The sequence below is a fragment of the Gymnoscopelus braueri genome, assembly GCF_963280865.1.
Source record: "Gymnoscopelus braueri genome assembly, chromosome: 18".
Taxonomy (NCBI): Eukaryota; Metazoa; Chordata; class Actinopteri; order Myctophiformes; family Myctophidae; genus Gymnoscopelus; species Gymnoscopelus braueri.
Window position 1 is genome coordinate 41,363,289 of NC_137618.1, and position 26,215 is coordinate 41,389,503.

The 26,215-nt window shown below is 41.0% G+C and overlaps 1 protein-coding gene across 1 annotated transcript in view; it reads left to right on the plus strand.

The window, feature by feature from the left end:
• The window catches only part of vwc2l (von Willebrand factor C domain containing 2 like), a gene marked incomplete at its 5' end in the record, with an annotated part of 35,056 nt that extends 19,376 nt beyond the window's left edge, over positions 1-15,680 (plus strand). The window contains 2 exons of the mRNA XM_080412466.1: positions 4,332-4,461; positions 15,033-15,680. Coding sequence (XP_080268592.1) covers positions 4,332-4,461; positions 15,033-15,184 — 282 coding nt within the window. The 3' untranslated portion in view covers positions 15,185-15,680. The remainder of the gene's footprint in view (positions 1-4,331; positions 4,462-15,032) is intronic.
• Between the last annotated feature and the right edge of the window lie 10,535 nt (positions 15,681-26,215).

The window sequence follows — 26,215 nt, forward strand, 5'->3', positions numbered from 1 at the left end:
TTTTATACATTTTGAAAACTTGAAATGGGACATTGTGCAATAATAAACTTTTGGTACATTTTGATACCAATACTTTTGTACTTTTAGTCAAGTAAATTCTGAATTCCGGACTTTTACTTGTAACAGAGTATTTCTACATTGCAGTATTGATACTTTTACTTAAGTAAAAAATGTGAGTGCTTTTTTCCACCACTGGTTGACAGATGAAGTCAGGCAGGAGGCACCGAGGACTATGATAATATCGTGGGCGACATTATGATATGTAGTGAGAGTTGTAAGACAGAATATGTGTGCTTGAACGAGAGAGAGAGAGAGAGAGAGAGAGAGAGAGAGAGAGAGAGAGAGAGAGAGAGAGAGAGAGAGAGAGAGAGAGAGAGAGAGAGAGAGAGAGAGAGAGAGAGAGAAGAGAGATAGAGAGAGAGAGAGAGAGAGGACAGTGGAACAGTGAGGATGCAAGGAGTAGAGGTGGCAAAGGTGAAGGAGTTTAAATACCTGCGGGTAAACCCCATTACTATAAAAGTAATGGGGAGTGTGGAAGGGAGATGAAGAATTCTCATTAGGAGTGAAAAGGAGTTTGGAATATTTAAAAAAAAACAGTTTGACACTCATTGTCATAATATAACTCCTGAGAACATGTGTACCTAATTTGGTACAATAATGTTTCTTCAACAAACATTTGCATTTGCAGCATCTGTGTTGCCCCCCCTGTGGGTAATAATGTGTTGCGATTTTTTGGACCAAATCTGTAGTAGTAGCAAAAAGTCGAGTTAGACGGAAGAAATGTGTGTGGCCTATATGGTGAGCTGCGTCATGATCAATGGAATCCAGGGGAAAATAGATGTTGATAGTGTGACCTACAGTATGGTTCAAGAGTTAAAGGCCAAAGTGTAAAGCGGTCTGGTATAGCTCCACCATGAGGTTAACTCATTCACTGCCAGGCTTATTTCAAGCTAGTTGATCCATATGCCAAAGGCATTTTGGGTCAAACGGAGAAAAAAAATTCTCCGTTTACATTTTAACATTGAAGTGGATGGAGAATTAACTTTTTGAAAATCGTTTTCTCCTAGTTCCTTTGAGATAAACAAGAAGAAAAAAAAACCAAAAAAAAAAAAAAAAATTAAAAATTTTATTTTGAAAATAATTTTTTTTTTTAGGAGACGTCAAAAGACGTCATTGGCACTAATGGCACACTGAAAACGGCCGTCAAAAGACGTCATTGGCACTATATTTATAAAAAAAAAGTTGGGTAGTGTCTTTAGCCTGGTTCCAAACCATAGACCCCGCCCACTCTCTGAGTGGACTGCTCCTCTTGGTCTGGTGTTGAAATGTGAGCCTATGGATCTTCGTGGTAGAAAAAGACCCGTCAAATCAGAGTCGGAGGTGGGGGTGGGTCTAACGACAAGCCAATCAGCGAATATCTGCTAAAACAAGCTGTGCGATGACGTCAGATGTAGGCGGATCGGTGGATCTCTTGTGATTGGTTTAGGGAAATTTGAATACCGTCCCCCTGGTAATCGCCGACACTGAAGCCAATGTCAGACTGAAGACAATCAGGCTAGTCTTCCTTGGCTGTGTGCACAAAAAGTTTGACGGCGATCGGTCCAGCAGTTTCTCGAGATTATCTGCACCATAGACAGACAGACAGATGGGGCGAAAACATAATCGCTGCCTCTCGGTGATAATGATATTACTTAGCCTTAAAAGTCTATGCCAGTGTCAGTTAAGCCTCACTGAGAAAACCACAGAAAGTCTGGTTTAAGACACTCAGGCTCCCACAGAGAGCTTAGATAAAATAAAATAAAAAGAAGACAAAAAAAAAAAATCCTTTCACAGTTCAGTTGAGACCGAAAGGCTCTCTCCTGTTCAAATGAAGCAATGAGCAGGACAACAGTGACATCACTTTAAACCGGAGGAATAATGGCACAATGGGGGGGTAACTGTGTCACACATTCGCTTCTCAATCTTATTTTCCCCGGTGATCTGCTGCATGCAGTCACCTTGCTGCTCACTCTCCACCCCAGCTGGATTGTGAACAGAAACGAAAGGGAAAAATGAGCAGAAAGGTAGATGTGATAGCAGCACAGAATGTGCCGGAGCTTTGCATGAGTGCAGCTGGGACTGTCGATGGCAAGACTAAGAGAAGAGATGAGATAAGATAAACCTTTTATTGATCCCTGGAGGGGAATTCGGGTGTCATAGCAGCAACAGCAGTAAGAGTGAAACACACAGGTAGAGGTACAGGTACCATAGCTACGATGAACAAAGACTTTCAAAAAAGGAATGAGATGTCGTTATCATCGCTAGCAAGAAAATATTCTGCAGCAGATGAGTTTTTGAGGTCTCATCTTAACCCATTAAGACCTGAGGCCGATTCTTACAAATGTCTTCTAAATCCTTCTTTCTATATCAGTGGTTCTCAAACCTTTTCATGTCAAGGACCCCCAAAATGATATGTATTTGGCTGCCGACCCCCATCTCAAAATATTTAGTTCCAGGGACCCCCAGAAGCAAAGATTTGAGTTAAAAATGTTTGCTTTAAAAGAATATAAATATATAAATTTTCACACATTTTCTCATTTATTCAAAAATAGCAGATCTACAAGCTCGTAGCGCTATGAGCTTGTATATCTGCTATTTTTGAATAGCCAAAGTGTAAGATAATGCTTTTTTAGCTCAAATCAAAAAATTACACAGATGCATTCCAGGTCTTGGGTTAAAGTTCTAGTGAAATTAAAAAAAAGTCAACATATGGGCATATACCTAACAATAGATGCCAAAAAAATGTCCCTAAAAAGCCAATCTTAATTACTCCCTGTAAATGAAAACATACTGCGTGATGACATAGATACACTTTCATGAATATAAATGAATCTTGATTTAGTGCAGCTGTGTGATTCCCAGAGCTGCAAGTTCTTCCAAACACAGCTGATTTTAATTACAGAACTCCGTTTTGAATCTCATTCAAGATGACGTCCAGACGGTGTATTACTCATTTGTAAACTTAATCAGCACGCTAAAATATGTATCTGAAATTATTTTTAGGTTAGAAATAAGCAACTTGGCAACAAACATTCTTCACATTGGCCGTGTCTCTATCCCTTGGCCAGCAGGCTACAAACAATAACACTGCGCTCGACGTGGGTGAGGTTCTACCGTGCCATAGCCTGAAGGAATGGAACCTTCTGATTGGTTGCGAGGCCGTTTCAGACTGAAATTTCAAAATAAAATGACCGAAAATGCCATTGCACTGGATATTAGAGGCCCCTGCATGCTACCAAATGAGGTGGTCACCCTATCACCGTTTGTGACCACCGAAACAGTGGTTTGGATACTAGGTGCTCTTAGTCCGGTGATTTCAGTTAGTAAAAACAGAGAGATGTGTTGAGGTGAGCGGTGAATCGCTCATCACCGCGGCTCAGTGACGTCATGTTGTCGTTTTCAAACCACCGCGGTGAGAGGGTGATCACCGAAAATGGTAGCATGCGCCCCCCCTAAGACTTCTGCATACTACACTAATACATTTCTTGTGGACAAGGTCATGAGTTGCCTTCTCTTTCCAATTTGCTGGGGGGGAAGGGGAAGATAAGCAACACTTTGTGGCATCAATACTATATGCATCATTCCTATTTTCTCAGCAAGTGCAGACCTGTCACATTCGTTGACAGAGGGCATGCACTTGCACATCTCTCTGAGGAGGTCCTGCTGATGACGAGCGGTCGGAAAATCCGGAATGATGATGAGACGTTGACCTTTGGTGCGTTGTTGTGAACGATGTGTATTTTTCCACCCCATGTAATCGCATAACAGTTAATTTTACGGTCAAAAGATTTTTGTACGGATGCAGTCAAGATGCACCAGCGCAGATGGGACAACAGCGCTATAAAAAAAGAACGCTAGGCGAGGCCCCTATAACGCTGATGTCTGGAGGCACAATGCAGCAAAATGCAACGCGCTGTGAGCTAATTGAACGGCTGAAAATGTACAGATTCTACATTGCACACTTACTCCTAATGGCTTTGTTCAATGTTGGCTCAAGGCCCCGTGAGCCCGTGCAAAATATGCACACAGACTTATTTCTCAGCTGGACAGTAGTTGCATATAAATGGCAAATTTGTATTAGACAAAGATCAGCACAAAGGCATAAAAAAGGAGCTGGAAAGTGTGCCGAATGAATCACAGTGATCTGTGAATATGACTGGTTACTGTATAGGCCCTCGAACTGCACTTCAATAAGGGAGGTGAAACATGTTGAGTCATCTAACCCACATTCACTTCTCTCCCTCCCTCTCTCTTTCTATCCCTCTCTCTATCCCTCTCTCTGCTCCCCATAGCCGTCGCCTTGTGAATGGTGCCGCTGCGAACCAAATAATGAGGTGCACTGCGTGGTCTCCGACTGTGCCATTCCAGAGTGTGTCAACCCCGTGTATGAGCCGGAACAGTGCTGTCCCATCTGTAAAAACGGTAAGTGGCCCGACGCCCCGTCTTCTATATGCACTGGAAATGCAACGCGTACAACTCTGCAGAAGTAATTAAAATGACATTAACCACTTAAACCGTATATAATTAGTTGATTGGGGTGGCCCAGGGATCTATATGCCAGGCCCCCCCTCCTTTTTTCCCTTTACCGAAAATAGCCGATCTATAAGCTCACAACGTGCTGTGTGTTTGTAGATCGCCTGATTTTCGGCAAATGGTCTCCCCCAGAATCAGTGGTACTAAGTAAGGTAAGTACTGAAAGGTTTTACTTTACTTTAGTATCAATACTGCAATATAGAGGTACTCTGTTACAAGTAAAAGTCCGGAATTAAAAATGTACTTGAGTAAAAGTACAAAAGTATTGGTATCAAAATGTACTTAAAGTACCAAAGGTAAAAGTACTAACACTTTGAAAATAGCAGATCTAGATCACAACGCGTCGCATCGCGACTCGTTGTGATCTTGTAGATCTGCCATTTTCAAATAGCCTAGGTATAAAATAGGGTCAAAGTGGTTAATGTATGTTTTATAATGTAATCATTTATATCTGCAAAGTAACTAGTAACTGAAGTTTTCAAATAATTGTAGTGGAGTAAAAGTACAATATTTGCCTCTGAGATGTAGCGGAGTAGAAGTAAAAGTACGGACAATAGGAAATACTCCAGTAAAGTAAAAGTACCTCAAAATTGTACTTAAGTACAGTACTTGAGTAAATGTACTTAGTTACTTTACACCACTGTTAAAACTGACAGCGTAAAGTGTATCTCTGTGGCACGGCTATTTTTGATGACCGAGCCTTCAGTGGATGAGGAGATAATTGATGTTTTATGAATTCAAATCATTGCCTTATAGACCCTGTCGGTCACTAATGACTGGTACTAGCCTTAATTATAAATGACACACTAAAGCAGAGTAAACATTGGCCCATTGATTAAGGCCAGAGTGGGAGGGGCTAATGGGCCCCCGGAGAGCCCTTTATCTCCCATGTGCGCCGCGGTGCCCTTGTCACACTCGGCCAATCCCCAAATTAGAATTATCGGATTCCAATGGCTCATTGGGCCATTTACAAGGTGGGGGCGGGAGATTTACCCCTTATAGCCAGCCCCCAATCCTGTCGGGCAGTGGTGGAAAGTAACTAAAGTACATGTACTCAAGTACTGGACTTAAGTACAATCTTTACTTTACTGGAGTATTTCCAGTTTTCAGTGCTTTTGCTTCTACTCCACTACGTCTCAGAGGCAAATATTGTACTTTTACTCCAATACAATTATTTGAAAATAAGTTAGTTACTAGTTACTTTGCGGATATAAATCATATTATAAAACATACATTAACCACTTTAGTCCTATTTTATACCTAGGCTATTTGAAAATGGTAGATCTACAAGCTCACAACGCGACGCGTTTTGTGTGCTATTTTGTGTGTGCTATTTTCAAACATTAGTACTTTTACTTTTGGTACTTTAAGTATATTTTGGTGCCAATACTTTTGTACTTTCACTCAAGTGGCATTTTGAACACAGGCCTTTAGCTTGTAACAGAGTATTTTTATAGTGCGGTATTGCTACTTTTACCTAAGTAAAATATCTAAGTACTTTTTCCACCACCGCATGTAGGGCAGATGGAGCTTTATGACTACACTAACTAACATGGCCCTAGAAGGGCCTGGGAATGATTAACTACAAGAAGTGATAGAGTACATAACATCCAATGCAATCGACAACAATGTCGCGGTGTATGCGAGAGATTTATAATCAACCATTTTGCATGCCACATACGTAAGAAGTTGTGGCAGTACTGATTAGAAGACTGATAAGGCTGTTAAACCTCCAGGATTAAATTCAAAGGAACCCCCGATAAGCAATGACAGGAGCGCAGAGAGGATGAACAGCAGGAAATGCAAATCTGGTTATTGTCATCTCATTTTGTACCGTATCGCAGCCAAAATGTAGAAATTGCTTTCGATAATTGCTTTTGAAATATGGGATATAGATGTGCAATATGGTGGAAAGGTTTTGAAAGTTTTGAAGGTTCCAAATGACTGACCTACTGTACCTATATTCTGCAACTTAACTTATTTAAAATAATAAAACGAATGAAAATGGTAATGCACAAAGATATTGGCACCCTTAACTTCATATTTTGGAGCAGCTTTGTTGAAGCTTTGGAGGCGATAACTGCAATCAAGCACTTTCTGTAACCGAATAGGATTTCTCCACTTCACTGGTACAGTTAGCTTGGCCCACTCTTGAGCAAAACTGCTGAGGTTTGATGGGTGCCATCTCCCAACAGCTATAGTTTCAGCTCTTTTCACAGATGTTCAAAGTTGTTCAGATCAGGCCTCAAACAGGCCACTTCAGAACAGCCCGATGTTTTCTTCTCGTCCATTCTTGGGTGATTTGTGACGTATGTTTTGGGTCAGTATGCAAACCTTTCACTCCAAAAGGCATTGTTCCCTGCACAAATTCAAGACACCCAAAACATCACTGAGCTCTTGCCTTATTAGAAAGCTTCATTTTGTCTTGAACCTAGAGTTGGTGGGATTCACCAAAACGCTGTCATTTTGTTTCATCGGTCCAAAGTACATGACAGTGGCTTGTCGACATGCATTCTGGCAAAGTCCAGCCTGACTTTTTGTGCATTCAGACAGCGACAAACTGTTGTACCCTGAACTTAAAGACCAGCGTGATCTATTTTGGAGTTTCCCTTGCTCTTTTTCCCCTCAACCATTCAAACAATCTTTCTTTTCCATCTTGGGCCAATTTTCCTCTTGCGACCACATTCAGAGAAGTTGGCCACAGTCCCGGGGGCCTTAAACTTAATACTATTGGCAACAGCTATGGTCACAGGACCATCAAGCACTTTGGAAATAGTCTTGTAACCTTTACATTGATCATGCTTGGCTAATAATTCTTTTTTCTAATCTCCTCAGACCACTCTCAGCTTTTCCTTCTGTTTTCCATGTTCAATGTGATAAACACAAATGGCACAAAACACCAATGAATTAATGTTCTCCTTTTTAAACTGGCTGCATGAGTGATTGGAAGAAAAATAGTCAGTTGCGATAGTTTCTGAACTTTTGTGTTTTGCCCTTCTTCAAACCAAAGACAGACTTGTATGCATAATAAAGCATATCTCTGCTGTCCGGCAGAAACCAGCTAACTGGTTTTGTTCATCATTGATAAGAACAGCTAAATGGACCTCAAAGCTCACAATGAGGTTGGAGGTCAAAGGGGGGTGGAGCCTGGAGTCAGCAAACCCAGCAAACTCCACCCCCCTTTGGTGGACTTAGCTGTGGTTTAGCAGAAAGTTTGAGGATCCAATGGAGTTAGCTGGTTTTGTCAGAAGCACTTTTTAATACTTTCCATTGGTTCAATATTTTTTAATCAACACATAGACGTAAAGGGTGTTCAATAGCACTGATTTATGGGGGAAAAAATGCAAAAGCGGGAAAATGGAGTTAGCTGGTTTCTGCCGGTTTCAGGAGAAATTGTACATTATCTTAATAAAGGGTGACAATATTTTCAGCCATGTGTGTAGGCCAAATAGCAGCAGAAAGGGGAGAGTTAAGCCTAATTTATCGCACGATTGTGGCGCGTGACAGAAATAGACGTTTTTTGTTGTCTGTCAGGCATCAAACCCTATGTAGTACAACATGCCTTAAACACTTGGCCATCATCAACACCCCCGGAATCAGGCTTTAATACGGACAGACAGGAAACAATGACACCCTCACACGACAGTGGCATTTTGGGGAGGCCTGCCTGCTGTCTCCCAGCCCCCCCCAAGTGAGACAGGCCCCAACTTTGGCAGGCAGATGTAAAACTCTCTGAAGGTGGACAGCTGAGTGGTGGTGGGGGTGGAAAGAAACACAGAGTATAGCAGAGCTTCGCTAAAGCCATGGGACGGGCCAACCGTGGGAGGAAGCCATCCACTCGTGTACTCCAGATGGGTGCACAAGTCTTCAGAAGACTCTTGCTTGTCTTTTTTTCCCTCTCTCTCTTTCTTCACCTGCTCCATCCACACAGAGGAAAGGAGAGAGGCAGAGAGAGAAATGGGTGGTTCTTTACTTAAGTAAAAGTATCAATACCTCAATGTAGAAATACTCTGTTACAAGTAAAAGTCAGGAATTCTAAATTTACTTGAGTAAAAGTATTGGTATCAAAATGTACTTAAAGCACCAAGAGTAAAAGTACTCATTATGCAGAATGTCCCATTTCAAGTTTTCAAAATGTATACAAATCTTTTGAAAATAGCCGAAATATATATAGAGCTTAAGTGGTTAATGTATGTTTATTAATACAAATCTAAATCTACTAAGTAACTAGTAACTAAAGTTTTCAAAATAAAGGTAGTGGAGTAAAAGTACAATATTTGCCTCTGAGATGTAGTGGAGTAGAAGTAAAATACTCCAGTAAAGTAAAAATATCTCAAAAAGTACAGTATTTGAGTAAATGTACTTAGTTACTTTACACCACTGGGTGGAGGTTTAAGACCCACAGGCTTCCATGAGATTTGCCACTTGGCCGTGGGAAGGGGGCTCTTACACGCATCGCCAGATACAACTCTTTAACTAAAGCATTCTGACGGAAAGAAAGAGACATCAGGCTCAGAACAGTCTCACCACCCCAGGCCAGTTGGAAACTCAAGAAAAATGTCTCCAGCCTTCTGTGTCACACTAATCACATGAAGTCATCAAGGGGATACCTATACGTATAATCATAGAATACTTATGCAAAGTGCCCCCCGGCCCATATAATTAGCAAGTCAAAAAAGAAATGGCCGGCGTTATTTGCTAACTCATAAAAAGGGCTGAATCATTTACAACCACGTCAGCCCTCGTGTCTCTGAAGATGGCCGCCGTGACATGCTGTCAGTACTTAAGTACAATTTTGAGGTGTTTGTACTTTACTTGAGTACTTCCAATTTCCAATACTTTTACTTTTACTCCACTACATCTAAGAGGCAAATATATAAGTAAGTATTAAGTAGTAATAAGTATTCCACTACAATTATTTGAACACTTTAGTTACTAGTTACTTTGTAGATTTAGATTATTATTACAAAACCACTTCAGCCCTATATACATTTCGGCCATTTGAAAATAGCCGATCTACAAGCTACAATGCGTCGCATTGTGAGCTTGTAGCTCTGCTATTTTCAAAAGATTTCTATACATTTGAAAACTTGAAATGGGACATTCTGCATAACGAGTACTTTCTACTTTTGGTACTTTAAGTACATTTTGATGCCAATACTTTTTTACTTTTACTCAAGTAACATTTTAAGTGCGGACTTTTACTTGTAAAAAAGATTGCAGTCTACATTGCAGTGTTGATACTTTTACTTAAGTAAAGAATTTGAGTACTTTTTCCACCACTGCTGTCAGTCTGCCACGCAGTGACACAGAGGTGACTAAAGCCAGGTATAACACTTATTCCTACTGACACTTTGACAGCGTCTCATGCACAACCGACAGTGACACGAGACTTGAGGTATACACCGGGTAACGTCGTATACTGTAGCCTGTAGGCCGCATTTCTTGCCTCAAGGCAGGAGGCAGTGGTGTCAAGTAACTAAGTACATTTACTCAAGCACTGTACTTAAGTACACTTTTGAGGATTTTTTACTTTACTGGAGTATTTCCCATTTTTAGTACTTTTACTTCTACTCCATTACATCTCAGAGGCAAATATTGTACTTTTTACTCCACTACAATTATTTGAAAACTTTAGCTACTAGTTACTTTGCAAATATAAATTATGACATTATAAAACATATATTAACCACTTTAGCCCTATTTTATACCTAGGCTATTTGAAAATAGCCGATCTACAAGCTCACAATGCGTCGCATCGCGACGCGTTGTGAGCTTGTAGATCTGCTATTTTCAAACATTTTAGTACTTTTACTTTTGGTACTTTAAGTACATTTTGATACCAATACTTTTGTACTTTTACTCAAGTAAATTTAGGATTCCAGACTTTTACTTGTAACAGAGTACTTCTACATTGTAGTATTGATATTTTTACTTAAGTAAAACATTCGAGTACTTTTCCCACCACTGGCAGGAGAGGAGGCTATTGCAAATCGAGTTGAATAGATTCCAACTGAAAACCATGATATACGCCGTAGCCGTTAGAAAGTAAGCGATCTGAAGCGACAGCGTGGACACTGCATGGGCAGAACCGGGGCTGCTTTCCCTAAAACTTTATGGCCCGTGAACCCATAGCGAGAGCCTCGGACCACAGCCTCCTCTGAGCGGGTGACAGGTAGCGGAAACTGTGTCCTTGTGCCTCGCGGCGGCGGTATACGATCTATCTGGCCATAAACAATCACACTTGGCAGCCATTGCGCGGTCGCCCTCTTTCCTCATCAACCTCCTCCCCTATGGGTTCGTCCTGTAACCTGTGCCAGCTGTCCGGGGGGCAGATCTATGAGAGTTAGGACTTGGCAGGCTCTCTCAATGTCTCCTCTAAGGCCAGATGGAATGGCTTTTATCATGTCCAAATAGTCTGTGGGACTCGTCCGTGCCGGGGGGGGCACAGGCATAAGGAGGTTGCCAAAAGATGGCTTTTTATGGCTTTCGCAGTGTCGCCGTTCAGGGTCGGAAACCTTGTATGTACAAATCTGTTTCTGTGTTACTTAATCGCTTTCAGCCCGGGCGCGTCCCTATTTTAGGCATGTCATTGAGAGCATTTTTCAAACTTTTTCAAAAGTAGTGAAAAGCTGATGCAACATGTGAGCTTATAGATTGGCTATTGCTAAGTTTGCGCAACAAAGTCTAAAAGTATAAAGTGACCAATAGCATTAACCCATTCAATCCGGGAACGCATCTGTGTCATTTTAGATGTCTTTGGCTATTCAAAATTAGCATATATAGAAGCTCATAGTGTGGCACCGAGCACCGCACTATGAGCTTGTAGATCTACATTTTTTTTTATCTTGAAAATTTGTGCAAATCTTTGAATACATTTTAAAGTGAACATTTGTACTCAAATCTTTGCTTCTTGGGGTCCCTGGAACAAAACATCTAAAAATGTTTTCTAAATCCAAACAGTATGTTGCTATATCAGTGGTGCTCCAACTTTTCCATGTCAAGGACCCCCAAAATGATATGTATTTGGCCGTGGACCCCCATCTCAAAATATGTTGTTCAAGAGTAAAAATTTTCGCTTTAAAACATATATTCAAAGATTTGCAGATCTACAAGATCTACAAGATCTACAAGATCTACAAGATCTACAAGCATGAGCTTGTATATCTGCTATTTTGGAACAGCCAAAGAAATCTTAAAATTACACAGATGCAGGGCCGGACTAACCGTTTGGCTAGGGTGGGATGCAGCCCAATTTATTTTTATTTTTTTGTACCTTTTTTTATGATCAAATTGTAAAATAACCCTACCGAATTAACCGAATTAAAGTAACAAAAAACCTGAAATAAAAGAAAAAAAACAAGAATTTTCACGCGCGCTGTGTGCGCGTGCATGCGTGCCAGGGGGGCCTCAAAAATTACTCTAGCCCAGGTGCCTCAACTCCTATAAATCCGGCCCTGCACAGATGCGTTCCCGGTCTTAATGGATTAAGGAGATACAAGGTTCCTGCCCGACAGCGCTAGCATTTAGTGCTTACTCACTGCAGCTCAGCTCCACTCATAAACAGGATGCAGTGGCAGGAAGTTGAACCAAAGGAGAGGAAAGTGATTTTGAATCCAGTCTGATGCGAGAACTGAACTCACGAAAACAACACACATTCTCACTAATGATGGTCCCACGGGGATGTGGGCTGTTTCGGAAGGCCCTGTTCTTCATGCTAATCTCTGGGTTGAGTCAACATCCTGGAGAAGAAGAATCAGAGCCCGATGCCAGATATAAGGGTCCAATGCCGATCCCGATTTTCGAGATTCCTAGACCACTGATTACCATCATTTTGACTGATTTATACTGTGTCAAAAAGTATTGAATCAATTTGAAAAATAACCGATCTACACTAGAAGCACACAACATGGCACATCACATCGCATCGGGAGCTTGTAGATCTATTTTTGAAAATAATAATAATAATTAAAACGTTGAAAATATTCGCCGATAATGACATACCCAAAATAGTTCACCATCGGCTGCATAATTGCTGGTAGCGATGTCATCATAAAAGTCAGAAGTCAAAATGATAGGCTGGAGGAACAGATCATCTTCTGAATATTAGTGCACTCAAACACTGTTCAAATTCCACTAATATTTGTGACTTGGTCTGAGTAATAAGTTATTAATAAGTATTACAAATCTAATATACTGTATAAGCACTGTAGCGCTTATACAGTATATTAGACTGCACTAATCCCACTTATAAATAATTAGATATATGATGTGCGTGATTTTAGCCATGTCATTGAGAGCATTTTTAAAACTTTTTCAAAAGTAGTGAAAATAGCAGATCTACAAGCTGATGCAACATGTGAGCTTATAGATTGGCCATTGCTAGGTTTGCGCAACACTGTTGTACAAAGTCTAAAAGTATAAAGTGACCAATAGCGTTAACCCATTGAATCCGGGAACGCATATGTGTCATTTTTACATTTCTTTGGCTATTCAAAACTAGCAGATATACAAGCTCATAGCGCGGCACCGAGCATCGCACTATAAACTTAGATCTTGAAAATCTTTGAATACATATATTTTAGTAATAAGTTATTAATAAGTATTACAAATCTAATATACTGTATAAGCACTGTAGCGCTTATACAGTATATTAGACTGCACTAATCCCACTTATAAATAATTAGATATATGATGTGCGTGAATAATAATCAGCAAATCCATTGTCTCTTGAGGAGTCGTGGGTTTTTCATCGTCACAAGCGGAGGTACTGAGTCTGGCAAGATTTGCAGAGCTAAACGTATAAGAGACGAATCCAAAGTCACCGTCACACTAATTGAGCGACAGATTGTTTCATTTAAATCATTAAAATTGGGACCAAATCCCTGGCACATGCATGCTCTGCTGTCTTGGCGAGGGAGAGAGACATGTGGCAGTCTCGAATCTTGACTCACCCAGAGGCTGTGTGTGAAACAATAACAGAAAGATCCTGATCATGCTGTTAACATTTAAGTAAGGTCGATGCATGGGAATTAATCCATTAAAGCCGGGAAAGCATCTGTGTGTCATTTTAAGATTTCTTTGGGCTATTCAAAAATAGCAGATCTACAAGCTCGTAGCGCGGCACCGAGTGCTGCGCTATGAGCTTGTAGATCCGCTATCTTTGAAGAATCGTGAACATTTGTGCAAATCTTTCAATAAATATATACATTTTTAACTCAAATCTTTGCTTCTGGGGGTCCCTGGAACTAAATATTTTCAGATGGGGATCCGCGGCCAAATACATATCATTTTGGGGGTCCTTGACATGAAAGTTTGAGAACCACTGAGATTATAGAAACATAAGTGTTTCAGAAAACTGTTAGGATTTAGAAGACATTTGTAGAATCCCCCAGAAGCAAAGATTTGAGTTAAAAAATTTCGCTTTAAAAATATATATATATATACTCAAAGACTTGCACAAAGTTTCCACGATTTAAAAAAAAATTGCAGTTATACGAGCTTGTGTATCTGCTATTTTTGAATAGCCCAAATAAATCTAAAAATGACACACAGATGCGTTCCCGGTCTGGGTTAAAGTGACTTGCGATTTGGCATCCGAGCTCAGATGATGCATTCCGGGGAATCATTGTCCATCAGTATTAACTGTTCCAAAGACACCCTTGGCTCCACAAATCGGAGAATTAACCACATGAACCCTAGCGTAATTCCATTCTGGGCATGTCATAATAAATAGGGAAAATAGGCCAAGAATTCTATTTGACGAACAACAAAGCATAGGATTTAAGTGGTTAAAGGAACCATAATCTTATCACCAGAGACAAAATCCACGGAAGCAAATCTTAACCGCATTTCACAGATAAACGCGACTTCACGCCTTATCAGTTCGATAGTTCTCTACAGTTTTTGGACCACGGCACAGAAACGGGGCGTCCAGAGGAATTGTGTGTGTGAGCGTGAGGAATTTCTAAGGAGTCTGTGGCCTTTTCATGCAGACTGAAGTGATTAACACCATCCTCCCTGCTGCCTCTCAAAGCAGCTTTCTCTCCCTCTCTCTCTCTCTCTCTCTCTGTGTTCTCCAACCTCTCTGTACTGCCAAGCCAGTGCCTGGCAGCCTTCTCTGCTCGCGGCGCATTAGGATGCAAAGCGCTCCATGTCGAGGGAGAAGGGGAGGCTAACAAAAGCGCTTTAGTGTAGCAAAAACAAGCCCATCGGTGCATGCGCCCGTGAAAAGATCTGTGCGTCTGCTCCGGCGTGCACCGACTCCCTGCGGCTCTCGCGCGTTGCTCCCGACACCCAAGTTTTAAAAAAAAGTGAAAAAAATAAATATATATATAAAAAACTGAATCCCGGGAGAGCCTTACTCAATGTATCCCCCCCCTCTTCTTTCTCATCCCTTCTTTCTCTGTCCCTCTCCCCTCCTCCCTCCCCCCACCATCCTCCTCATGCGGATCATGCAGGTCCAAATTGCTTCGCCGGAACGACGATCATCCCGGCCGGCATCGAAGTGAAGGTGGACGATTGCACCATCTGCCGCTGCCACAACGGGGACTGGTGGAAACCGGCGCAGTGCCTGCGGCGGGAGTGCCTCAACGGCCAGTCGTTGTCATAGAGACCTCCCCCATCATCGGGGGGAAAGGAAAGGACGGACGGCGGCAAAGCATCGTGGCGAGGGCCCACTAGCCCACTAGCGCGTGCCATTTTGTAATGATCAGGAAGAGACAGGAAGAGAGGAGCACAATTCCTTAAGCAAACCTGAGGCTTGCGTTGGTGCAGCCTAGAGAGACGCTTTCTCGCGCGAGAGCGGCGGATTGTTGGGCCACTGCTGGACGGGAAAAAAGGACGGAAGTTTGTCTCGAGAACTCTTTTCACCTTTCCAGTTTTAACCGTTGCTATATATTTTCAGAGATCGACTCGCTTTGGACTTTGCTGCTCTCACACACACACACACACACACACACACACACACACACACACTGAAGTTTATATCTTTATCACAAACTCTTTCCTAACCCATTGGCGCCGATGAAATGCTCTGTTGATTTCTGTGTGTACGTCATCCCCGCTCGTTGTAGACGTCGTCGTCACTGATCACGCAGGTGTTGTAAAAACAGTGGTTCTCAACCTGTGGGTCGGGACCCCCAGGGGGGTCCCTACATGATTTGGGGGGGGGGGGGGGGTCCCCAGATGACAGTGAAGTGACAGAAAGTAAGAAAGACAAGAAAAAGACCATTACTGCATCAAAGGTAACCATCAAACCATACTATAAAAACTGGTCAAACATTGGCCAAATTGTCAAATAATGTAAGAAAGAGGCAAAAATGAGTGGGGGGTCCCCAGTTCAAATTGTATTATTATTTAATATTTTGGGCGGTCACGGCCTGAAAAGGTTGAGAACCACTGTTGTAAAAAACCTACCCAACGGCAGGTGAAATACACAGTAAGCACACAACTTGGGGCGTTTCTTTCTTTTCCTGTAGGGATCGATATATACCGATGGGAACGGAACGCTGCAAAGCTTTGCTAACGTCTCACAACCTTAGCTTAACCACTTGAACCCCCTAGCATCCCTATTCTGGGGGGGGGAAACGTTCGGCAAAAATGGTAGATGAAACATCTCACGTGGCGGTGTGACCACGTTGTAAGCTTGTAGATCAGCGGCTATATTTGTCGAAGAGATCTGGTGTAGGGGGCAAAAAAGAGACCAAGTACACAGCCAACCCCAGTCAACTAAGTATTAGTTTGCTAGAGAGGGTTTGAGTGGTTAAGAGCTTGTTTACAAGATGCACATAATCACACACAGACAAACATTTGTGTCCTTATATGGCTTTTTTGTGCTTTCCACTATGGCAGGAAATTATTACTTAGATGCTGCTCAGTATTCTTGTTGTTATCAAACCCAGCAATGTGCATACGGTACCATGATTTGTGACATCATAAACCATGACAACATAGTTTCAAGCCCTGTCTGTGGTTATAGGGTAACATAGGCCGACATAGTGGGGGGGAATCTGAGAAAACGACAGGAAAGATTTAGCCAGCCAGCAACGATCACAAATCATCTGTGAAGTAACGCAAATCCCCCGGAAGCCGTGGGTGGACAGCGTTTTCTAACACAGAGTCAACCCAACTCTGGGCAATCCCTTTTCGCTTAATTGCCCTTATTGTTTTCCCCCGCGGTCCATATCCACCAAAAAATATTCCTACTAACAGCTTGAACTTGTTATCTAAGCAATTAGTGAGCCAAGAGCAGGCTGCTTTAATTTCCCTTAATCAAGGAGTATTCTGTGATAAATCACCCGGCTGGAGGCTTGGCACCACAACAGCACCCTGCATTCAGAGATCACTTGGCACGAAGCGGGAGACAAAACGGGGCAAATCTACATATGTCTTCGTGCTTTAAGAGCGGCGTTCATAGCACATTATTCACATGCATGAACACATGCACACACACACACTTTCATCAACACACACATATAGCTCATTTCAGTTAACCCATTAAGACCGGGAACGCATCCGTGTCATTTTTAGATTCCTTTGGCTATTCAAGAATAGTAGATCTACAAGCTCATATTTTTGAAGAAAAAAAATGAAAATGTGTGCAAATATTTTTAAACCGAACATTTGTAACTCAAATATTTGCTTCTTGGGGGGGGGGGGGCTGGAACAAAACATTTTGAGATGGGGTTCGGGTTAAGTATTTGGCCGCGGACCCCCATCTCAAAATATTTTGTTCCAGGGACCCCAGGCGCAAAGATTTGAGTTAAAAATTTGTTAAAAATAGCAGATCTACAAGCTCGTAGCGCAGCACCGAGTGCCGCGCTACGAGCTTGAAGATCTGCTATTTTTTAATATAGCCAAAGTATAAAATATGGATAAAGTGGTTACACAGATGCGTTCCCGGGTTTTAATGGGTTAATAGTGTTGGTCCCCACACTGCACCATGTGAAGCACTTAAGGCACTAAGAAACTTGATGAGACAAAAGGCTGTTTGCCCGCCACTCCTCTTGCTATAGATTATACAATAGATTTCCTGTTTTGCCACCTCCTCCATATATCTGCATAGCTCAGACACTGCGGCGGGTGGCTGTAACACCGGCTAACATAACTTAGGACAAGACTAATGCATTGGGGCTTGATAGATTCCAATTCCAGGTTGGCTTTTAAGAGTTAAGGCAACACTCTCCCGACAAACCCCACCTATCCTGGGCCTCCCCAACACATCCCCGCTTTTTGAGATGATAAATACGAGTCATTAATTCAAAGGTGAATTCTGGTGTAAGCTCGCACAATTCATCACCAGGATTTTTTCCCCCCCTCCTTTTTTTCCATTTCCAGAAAATCCGTCCCTGTTAACCTTACAGACCCTATTTCTGGGGCTGTGATGGATGGGCTGTTTAATAACGGCTCCCAGCGCTCTGTAATGAGACAGAAATGAACATAGTATGAGGACCCCAGACTAAAAAAGAGGTGGCAGGACTGAAAGAGAGGAGCGGAGGACCACGTCACTTTAAAAGCCACTAGAACACATTATTTTGGGAGTGCAAGGGCTCGCATTCTGCAAAGCCTGCAGTGTACTTCGAAGGAATGCAAGATCCCGAAGGAATGCCAGGTTTGTGGGTCTGACGCCGATACTGAGTCCAAGATATTCCTGATATTTTGTCACATTTTCTAATCAATTTGAAAAACTATTTGATTTATATTTGAAAAAATTCAACGTGTAAGCAAACAGAAAATAAACACAGCAAATCTTTTTGATAGGTAAAAAACTAAAGGGAATTAAGTAAACTTCAAGATATGAAAATAATTTCACTTTAATTACCATTATACAACAATATAAAATACAACCATTCAACCACTTATTCAAATATATATATATATATATTTTTAAATTAGCCTATATACAAGCTCACAATGCGTCATGCTGTAAGCTTGTAGATTGGCTATTTTTGAATGTTTGGAACATTTTTGAAAACCACACACACTACATAATCAGATAACGATCCTCAAATAAGTCAAATAATATCGGTCTGGCCCTAAAATAGCGTGGGTGGAGTTCGATCGGAGGGTCAAAAAATCGTAGCCCCGGGTCATTTCTACCATTATATATACTGCAATGATTTATAGCGTCTCTCACTGTTAGAAGGACAGGCCTCATCCATCTGGCTTGAGACGCACTGGTCTGCAGACAGTTATGAAACTGATGTCTATGTTTTATCAATCAGTCTCAGTACTTCAAGCTTTTTTTTTGATTAATGGGGGTGTTTCGTTCATGTTAATTACTTTAGGTGTCAAAGGATTATTGAGTATATATAGTCGTGTCTAAATGAATGGGAATGACGGGTATTGAGGGAAAGTGAGAGTTCCGCATGACGGGGCATTACTGCCCGCTGATGCCTTATTGCTACTGTTCCAGATTAGATCCTTATTTAACCCATTAAGATCTGAGGCCGATTCTACAAATGCCTTCTAAATCCATGTCTAGGACCACCCAAAATTATATGTATTTGGCCGCCGACTGTTCCAGGGACCCCCCAGAAGCAAAGATTTGAGTAAAAAATGTTCAGTTAAAAAAAATTATATATTAAAAGATTTTGGGGGAAAAAATCAAGATTTTTCAAAAATAGCAGATCTACAAGCTCATAGCGCGGCAAGTGCCGCGCTATGAGCTTGTAGATCTGCTATTTTTTAATAGCCAACCAATGTGCTATATATAACACATTGCCTCTAAAAGGACACAGATGCTTTCCCGGTTTTAATGGGTTAAAGCATGGCCTTGGGCTGCATACAATACCAACAGCTGAGACCTCTCTATAAGTAAAAAAAATAGTGGGTGGGAGAGACGACTGTACAATGCAAAAAAATAAATAAACATTGAATGCCTTCAAAGATGCATCCTTTACAGCATTCTTCTAGGCATGCCTGCCTAGAAAGACACTGTATAGGATGTGTATTTGAAGGCTTTTAAAGTTCTTTTTTTTTTGCATTGTACAGTGGTCTTTGGACCTTGGCCTTTTGTGGGAACCCTCAGACTTTCCACTTGTGTGACAACTCTATATAAGTGCTGTTTTCTTTTCATCCGAACCGCAACGAACCACACTAAGCAAGCCAGACTTCAACCCGTCCCCCCTCCACCTTTTGTTGGTGTCCAGCCGCAGCCATCAGGGCAAAAAAAATCAGGGAGAGAGGGAGCCTCGTCACAGCACAGAACTAAATTCATACGTACGGGCTCTTAAAATAAACGTGTCCATGACTGAAGTCGACAGCCTCCAAAGAGAGCCGATAGGACTTTGAAGTCGCAGAACAAGACGGTGGCTTCTAGCGGTCACACTGGCTGTGTCTCAGGTCCTTATTCTGCTCTGCCCTAACCCCTCAATACCTCACTCCTACAAGGTTATGTAAATTCAAGAGCTTGTAGATTGAACTCAAACTCATTGGAATTGTAACCAGTGGTGAAAAGTAAATTTACTTAAGTACAATTTTGAGGTATTTGTACTTTACTTGAGTATTTCCAATTTCCAATACTTTTACTTCTACTCCACTACATCTCAGAGGCAAATATTGTACTTTTACTCCACTACAATTATTTGAAAACTTTAGTTACTAGTTACTTTTCAGATATAAATTATATTTTGTGAGCTTGTAGATCTGCTATTTTCAAAAAAAATTGTACTTTTACTTTTGGTACTTTAAGTACATCTTGATGCCAATACTTTTGTACTTTTAACTTGACAAATGTCAATTTACGTATAAGAATATTTCATTTCAATGCACACCGGTTATATAGCATTTCATGAGTGCTAAAATCTAATCTACAACCTCTCAAATTTTGCAACATATCTACCTTCTTCATGTCCTTTCCTTCTTTACATAACCTTGTTAAGAGTGAAGATAAGAGGAGCTAGGGCAGAGGACCTGAGCCGATACTTAATTCTCATTCCCTCAACACTGACTAAACCGGGAGTTTCACCCTCACGCTGGCTACCCGCCACAGTCCTTTGACCCCCGACGCGGCTCACTACCGCTAGTCCCTCCCTTCATCAACTCACCACCAAGCTGGGCTGCACGAGATGAGCGACAGGATTGAGAGAGACTGAATCCCAGGTAATGTGATAAAGATAAGGAAAGAAGCTGGGGAAGGATGTGGGGGATTGCTTGAATGGGGAACGAGGCATGGTACAGGACTTTGTACATCACAAGAAAGTAGGTCACTTCGTTAGCTCCACTGAAACGAAGTTTGAAAAACTCAAAATCAACTTTGAGTTGAGAGTTGGGGAAGAGGAGGTAATGCCCCAATTAGATTTATGGCTTCTGATGGATTCCACAGATGCACACGAATAACCCAAAACTCAGTTTGACGCCCTCCCTCCCCCCTCCCTCTCGTAGGCAGGGTTCCTGCATCGATGTCAAGATGTATGCACATCTTTTGTGATTTGATATAGCATAGGCTGCAATTGCACAACCACAGGAAAAATAAATACATACATCCATGGTTGTCTGGCAGTACAGGCATTGTGTTAACCCATTAAGACCTGAAGCCGATTGTACATGTCTCTTACATCCAACAACAGTATTCTGAAAAAAACGTATGTTTCTATATCAGTGGTGCTCAATCTTTTTCATGTCAAGGACCCCCAAAATTATTATGTATTTGGCCGCCGAGAGTTAAAAATGTTCGCTTTAAAAATATATATGTTCAAAGATTTGCACACATGTTCACGATTAAAAAAAAATAGCAGATCTATAAGCTCATAGCGCGGCACAAGAGCTTGTATAACTGCTATTTTTGAATAGCCAAAGTGTATAATAATGTTTTTTAGCTCAAATCTAAAAATGACACAGATGCGTTCCAGGTCTTAATGGGTTGTTAAAGTGTAAAAACAATATTAACACTGTTTTGTTGTGTTCCTATGTAAAATGCAACCACACATAGCCTGGCAGGGCTCCATGTGAATGACCTACATGTAACTGTAAACCTTGAGAGATGACCTTTCTCCCGTGAGCCATGTTGAAGCTGTAAGTAAGGGTTTCAGGACGAATCCACTACATTCTGTCAAGTGTTCCATTTTCCTGTCAAGAAATTGATTCTTTTGTCCGTCCCCAAAGTGTCTATTCATATTACCACACCCTCCACCCCCTCAATCCATTACAAACCACAGGCTTGTACATGGGCGTTTTGTAATAGGTGTACCACTTTGCTCTTTCCACGAGACACCGACTTACTGTAGCTGGAAGCTATGAAAGATTGTTTTGTTTCGTTCTTTTTTCGTTTGTTTTTTTAATAACAAAACTGTTACATAATGTGTGCCTGAAAAACCAAGAGAGAACTATCTGGATCTAGAGAGAAACACTGTTATTATACAATCAATTATATTCCTTTTCAGGGGCACCAGGGGTCTGTTGATACAAAAGTGGGATACTATTACGTCTACATAGACTTTTATGTAAACTAGTAAAGAAAAGTTACAAGTTCTGGCAGTCCAACACATCACGCGCACCCACACAGGGTCGTCACTAATACAGTATGTAAGGGTATAACACCGGGCCAAATCTAAATAACAAATTACAAATTAAAATTTGACATTTTGAAAAGTAAAAACAAAACCTTTGGTGCTCCTCACGCTGTGAATATGTAAATATCTTCAAAAACGTATAATGTGTATTCTGACATCCCCGAAAGTGGAAAAAGGGAAAATGTGTATTATTTATGGAGACAAAGACTATTTTGTTAAATAGACTTGAAAACGAAGTGTTATTCAGAAAAAATGGTGTGTGTGTGCGTGGATTTATTTCCTAACTTGACTAATCTTTCGTTTAATTTATTTTTTTATTTGCGTAGTGCAACATCATTCACTTGCCCCGCGGGTCACTATACAGCACGACGATAACAGATACTGCACACACACAATTCCTTTAACTGCTGACAAGCCCCCGGTACCTCCCTGCGTCTAAACGTACACACTGGGCGCTGCATGTTCGCTGAAATCCCACCACAGCTCAGAGGACGCGGGCCAAACACATTTCCCTGAACCATAGTAGTCCTCCCACCCCTCCCTCTCTGCACCCCAATGTCAAACAAACAAACAAACAAACAAACAAACCATACAAGCAAAAAAAAAATCAAACAACTCACGCTCGGTTTAAGATTAAAGCTGACCCTGCGAAACACACATACTGTGTGAATTTAGGTCAAGATAAAAAACTATTCACCTGTCTTGCTGCTGTGAGAGACAGAGAGTGAGATGGTTAAGAAGATTGCGGTGGCTGAGTTTTTTTTTTTTTTAAAGGGCATTACTCACAAGTTCACCCCGTCCCCCCCCCCCCCACCCATTCCAATACATTACCAGTCAGTCTGGGCTTCTGTCCTGTCCGCACTACTAATTGCCTTCTCCCACCTCCCCCCCCCGCCCCCCAACAGACGGGAAGGGGGAAGCAATTTAATGCAGCACGCACCAATCAATAGCAATTAGGCGCATCCCTGACTAATCCTATTGAAAACAGCATCTTGGGAGATGGCCAGTATAAGAGGACCTCTGGAGGCGCCGGGGCCAGAAATCTGCTGCCTTGCACTGTGGTACCGGTTGGGGAAGGGGAGGACACACACACATACACACACACAGAGTACCAGTGATGGAAAAAGTACTCAAATGTTTTACTTAAGTAAAAGTATCAATACTGCAATGTAGATGTACTGTTACAAGTAGAAGTCCGGAATTCAAAATTGACTTGAGTAAAAGTACAAAAGTATTGGTATCAAAATGTACTTAAAGTACCAAAAGTAAAAGTACTAAAATGTTTGAAAATAGCAGATCTACAAGCTCACAACGCGTCGCGATGCGACGCGTTGTGAGCTTGTAGATCGGCTATTTTCAAATAGCTTTGGTATAAAATAGGGCTAAAGTGGTTCATGTACAGTATGTTTTATAACGTAATAATTATATCTAAAAAGTATACTAGTAACTAAAGTTTTCAAATAATTGTAGTGGAGTAAAAGTACAATATTTGCCTCTAAGATGTAGTGGAGTAGAAGTAAAAGTATTGACAATTGGAAATACTCCAGTAAAGTAAAAGTACCACAAAATTGTACTTAAGTACTTGAGTAAATGTATTTAGTTATTTTATACCACTGCAGAGTAAGCACACATACACTACACATACAGTACACACACCTTGCGGAGACAATAGGGAGAAGAAAAGTTTTTGCATCCTTTCCAGCACAAGTGCCAACGTGATGACAGAAGGATTAATTGCCCTGCTTTTCCTCATTCTATAATTCATCTAGCTTTTTCATCGATTTTCTTTTCTTTTTTTCCCCCCGGGACCCATTTCTTTTGTGTTTGTTTGTTTTACCATGTAGCGTTGGGCAATTAAGTTAATTAGATAATTAACTATTTCTGGTGAGTATTAGCCCACGGTAAGACTCAGCACTGGCTGAGTTTTACTGTTGACAAGAACACAAAACAAACAAGGAATTGAGTCCAGTACGATGCGCCCACGTTGCAAAACAGGGATATTAATTTTCAGACATGCATTTAACATGACTTTTATACAAAAAAATATATATATCACACACACAAAAGACACCTTTACAAAACACACCAGATTTTGTGTTTGTATACATTATTATAAATACATACAAAATAGGTCCGGATGATTAAAACCAAACTAAGCATGTCACTGTAGACATTGAGTCATGTTATAGTGATCCTCAAATACTTATGTGATGATTATAGGAGCTGTTATCAACACACAAAAAAAACACACATTTTGTATAGTTTTTAAAGGACCATGCTGGCATCAATACATGTCATTAGGGCTGGGCAATGTATCAATATATCGAGACTAGATATTCTAGACTACACTTAAGCCCTATTTTATATTTTCAAAACATTTCAAAAACTAAAAAATAGCCAAAAATAGCCGATCTAAAGCCTCACAGCGTTTACACACACACAATTATGGTTAAACATGTAAGGTATGGTCCAGTAATTGATTCTGAACTTTGGTATGTTGTATTAGCAACATGGGCAGAACATTAGTCCAGATATAGTCCATGATATATAACATCGAAAAAAAATCAACAATAGGTCTGTCACGATTACAACATTTAAGTTGACGATTAATTGTCAGACAAATAATTGCGATTAACAATTTCATTTATTAGTTTTTACCATTGAACATTGGAACATGAATAAAAATTACATTTCTGTTTGCCTTTTAGGCTTCGTAAACAAAAATTGCACAGGGAAGATATGACAAATAATGGATTTAACACTAGCATGACTGACTTATTTAATGTTATACTTTTTTATTAAAATAATAAAAAAATAGCAGAAATAGCTGACCTACAAGCTACAGCTTATAGTCAAGCTGCAACTCCAGCTATCTGAAAGGACTGACCGGCTCAATCCATTGTAGCATTCTCACAGGCTGCTAACACTGTGTCTCAGTACGTTTTCTTATTGGAGTCGATATTGCAATACTTAATTACCCACCCGAGGAGGACAGAAAGCACACAATGAATAACATTATTGAATAATGTACATCGATGGTTCTCAATATCGGGTCTGAGGACCGCCAGGGGGGTCCAAATGGACCACCGTCTTTATGAGAGTGTAGAAATGGAACCGAATGAACCCGTTAAGGGTCCATTTTGGTTCTATTTGCACTCTCAGAGTTAAAATAACACTGAGGATTGTACAGTGTAGGGTGGAGTCCCAGAGATAATAGAATGGTATTAATTTCTAAGACCTACGAATTTGATACAGTATGCATTAGGTCATTGGTTCTCAAAGTGGGGTCTGGGGACCCCCAGGGGTCCTTGAGGGAGTTCCAGGGGGTCCCCAGCTAAAGGATGCATAGTTGGAAACCAAATGGACCCTTATGGGTCTATAACTCTGAGTGTAACGGGTCCATTTGGTTCCATAAATTAACATTGATTTCACAATATAAATTGGTGTCCCAGAGAAATGGCATTAAATGGGTGTCCGTAGCCTCTAATGCATGTCATACTGGGGGTCTTTGAAATTAAAATGGTTGAGAATCACTACTACTTTATCGTCAATTTTAAAATAAATGGGACCATAATTTACCAAAACGCATATCATGATAATTGAAATAAGACTTTAAACTAGCGACTGGAAGCATAGTATTTATGACAATGTTTATTAACACATTCCATGCCAGAGTTTAATCTCATAATGTACTCACCAGTGCCAGCGTTTTATTGTTGTTTTTTAGTTTTTTTCATGTCGCCACAGACCTCGCTAAATAAGTTAAAAGTGCGCGTTCATTTGGTTCTAAACACACAGCGGATCCGTGAGAAACGGCCAGCGAAATCCGTTTCCAAATCCGTGCCGCCATCTTGAAGCTACATTCGATCAACGGTAAACAGTGATCAGCGAGGAGAAAAACAACAACCAGAGAAAATCGAGTTTTAAACAGGATCCCAGACAGGAAGCGGATACGATCGAAAAAACCGGAACCCGAATAATTTCGTTTCCGACCGGAAACCGGAAACGGAAATGGATCAAAAAAAATCGGAAAGTGCACCTGGGGCACTTAACATGGGAATCGGCGGTTCGCGTAGATCTACGCGACTGGCACGCTGCGGCTTTAAATAGGTTCGCGTAGATCTACGCGA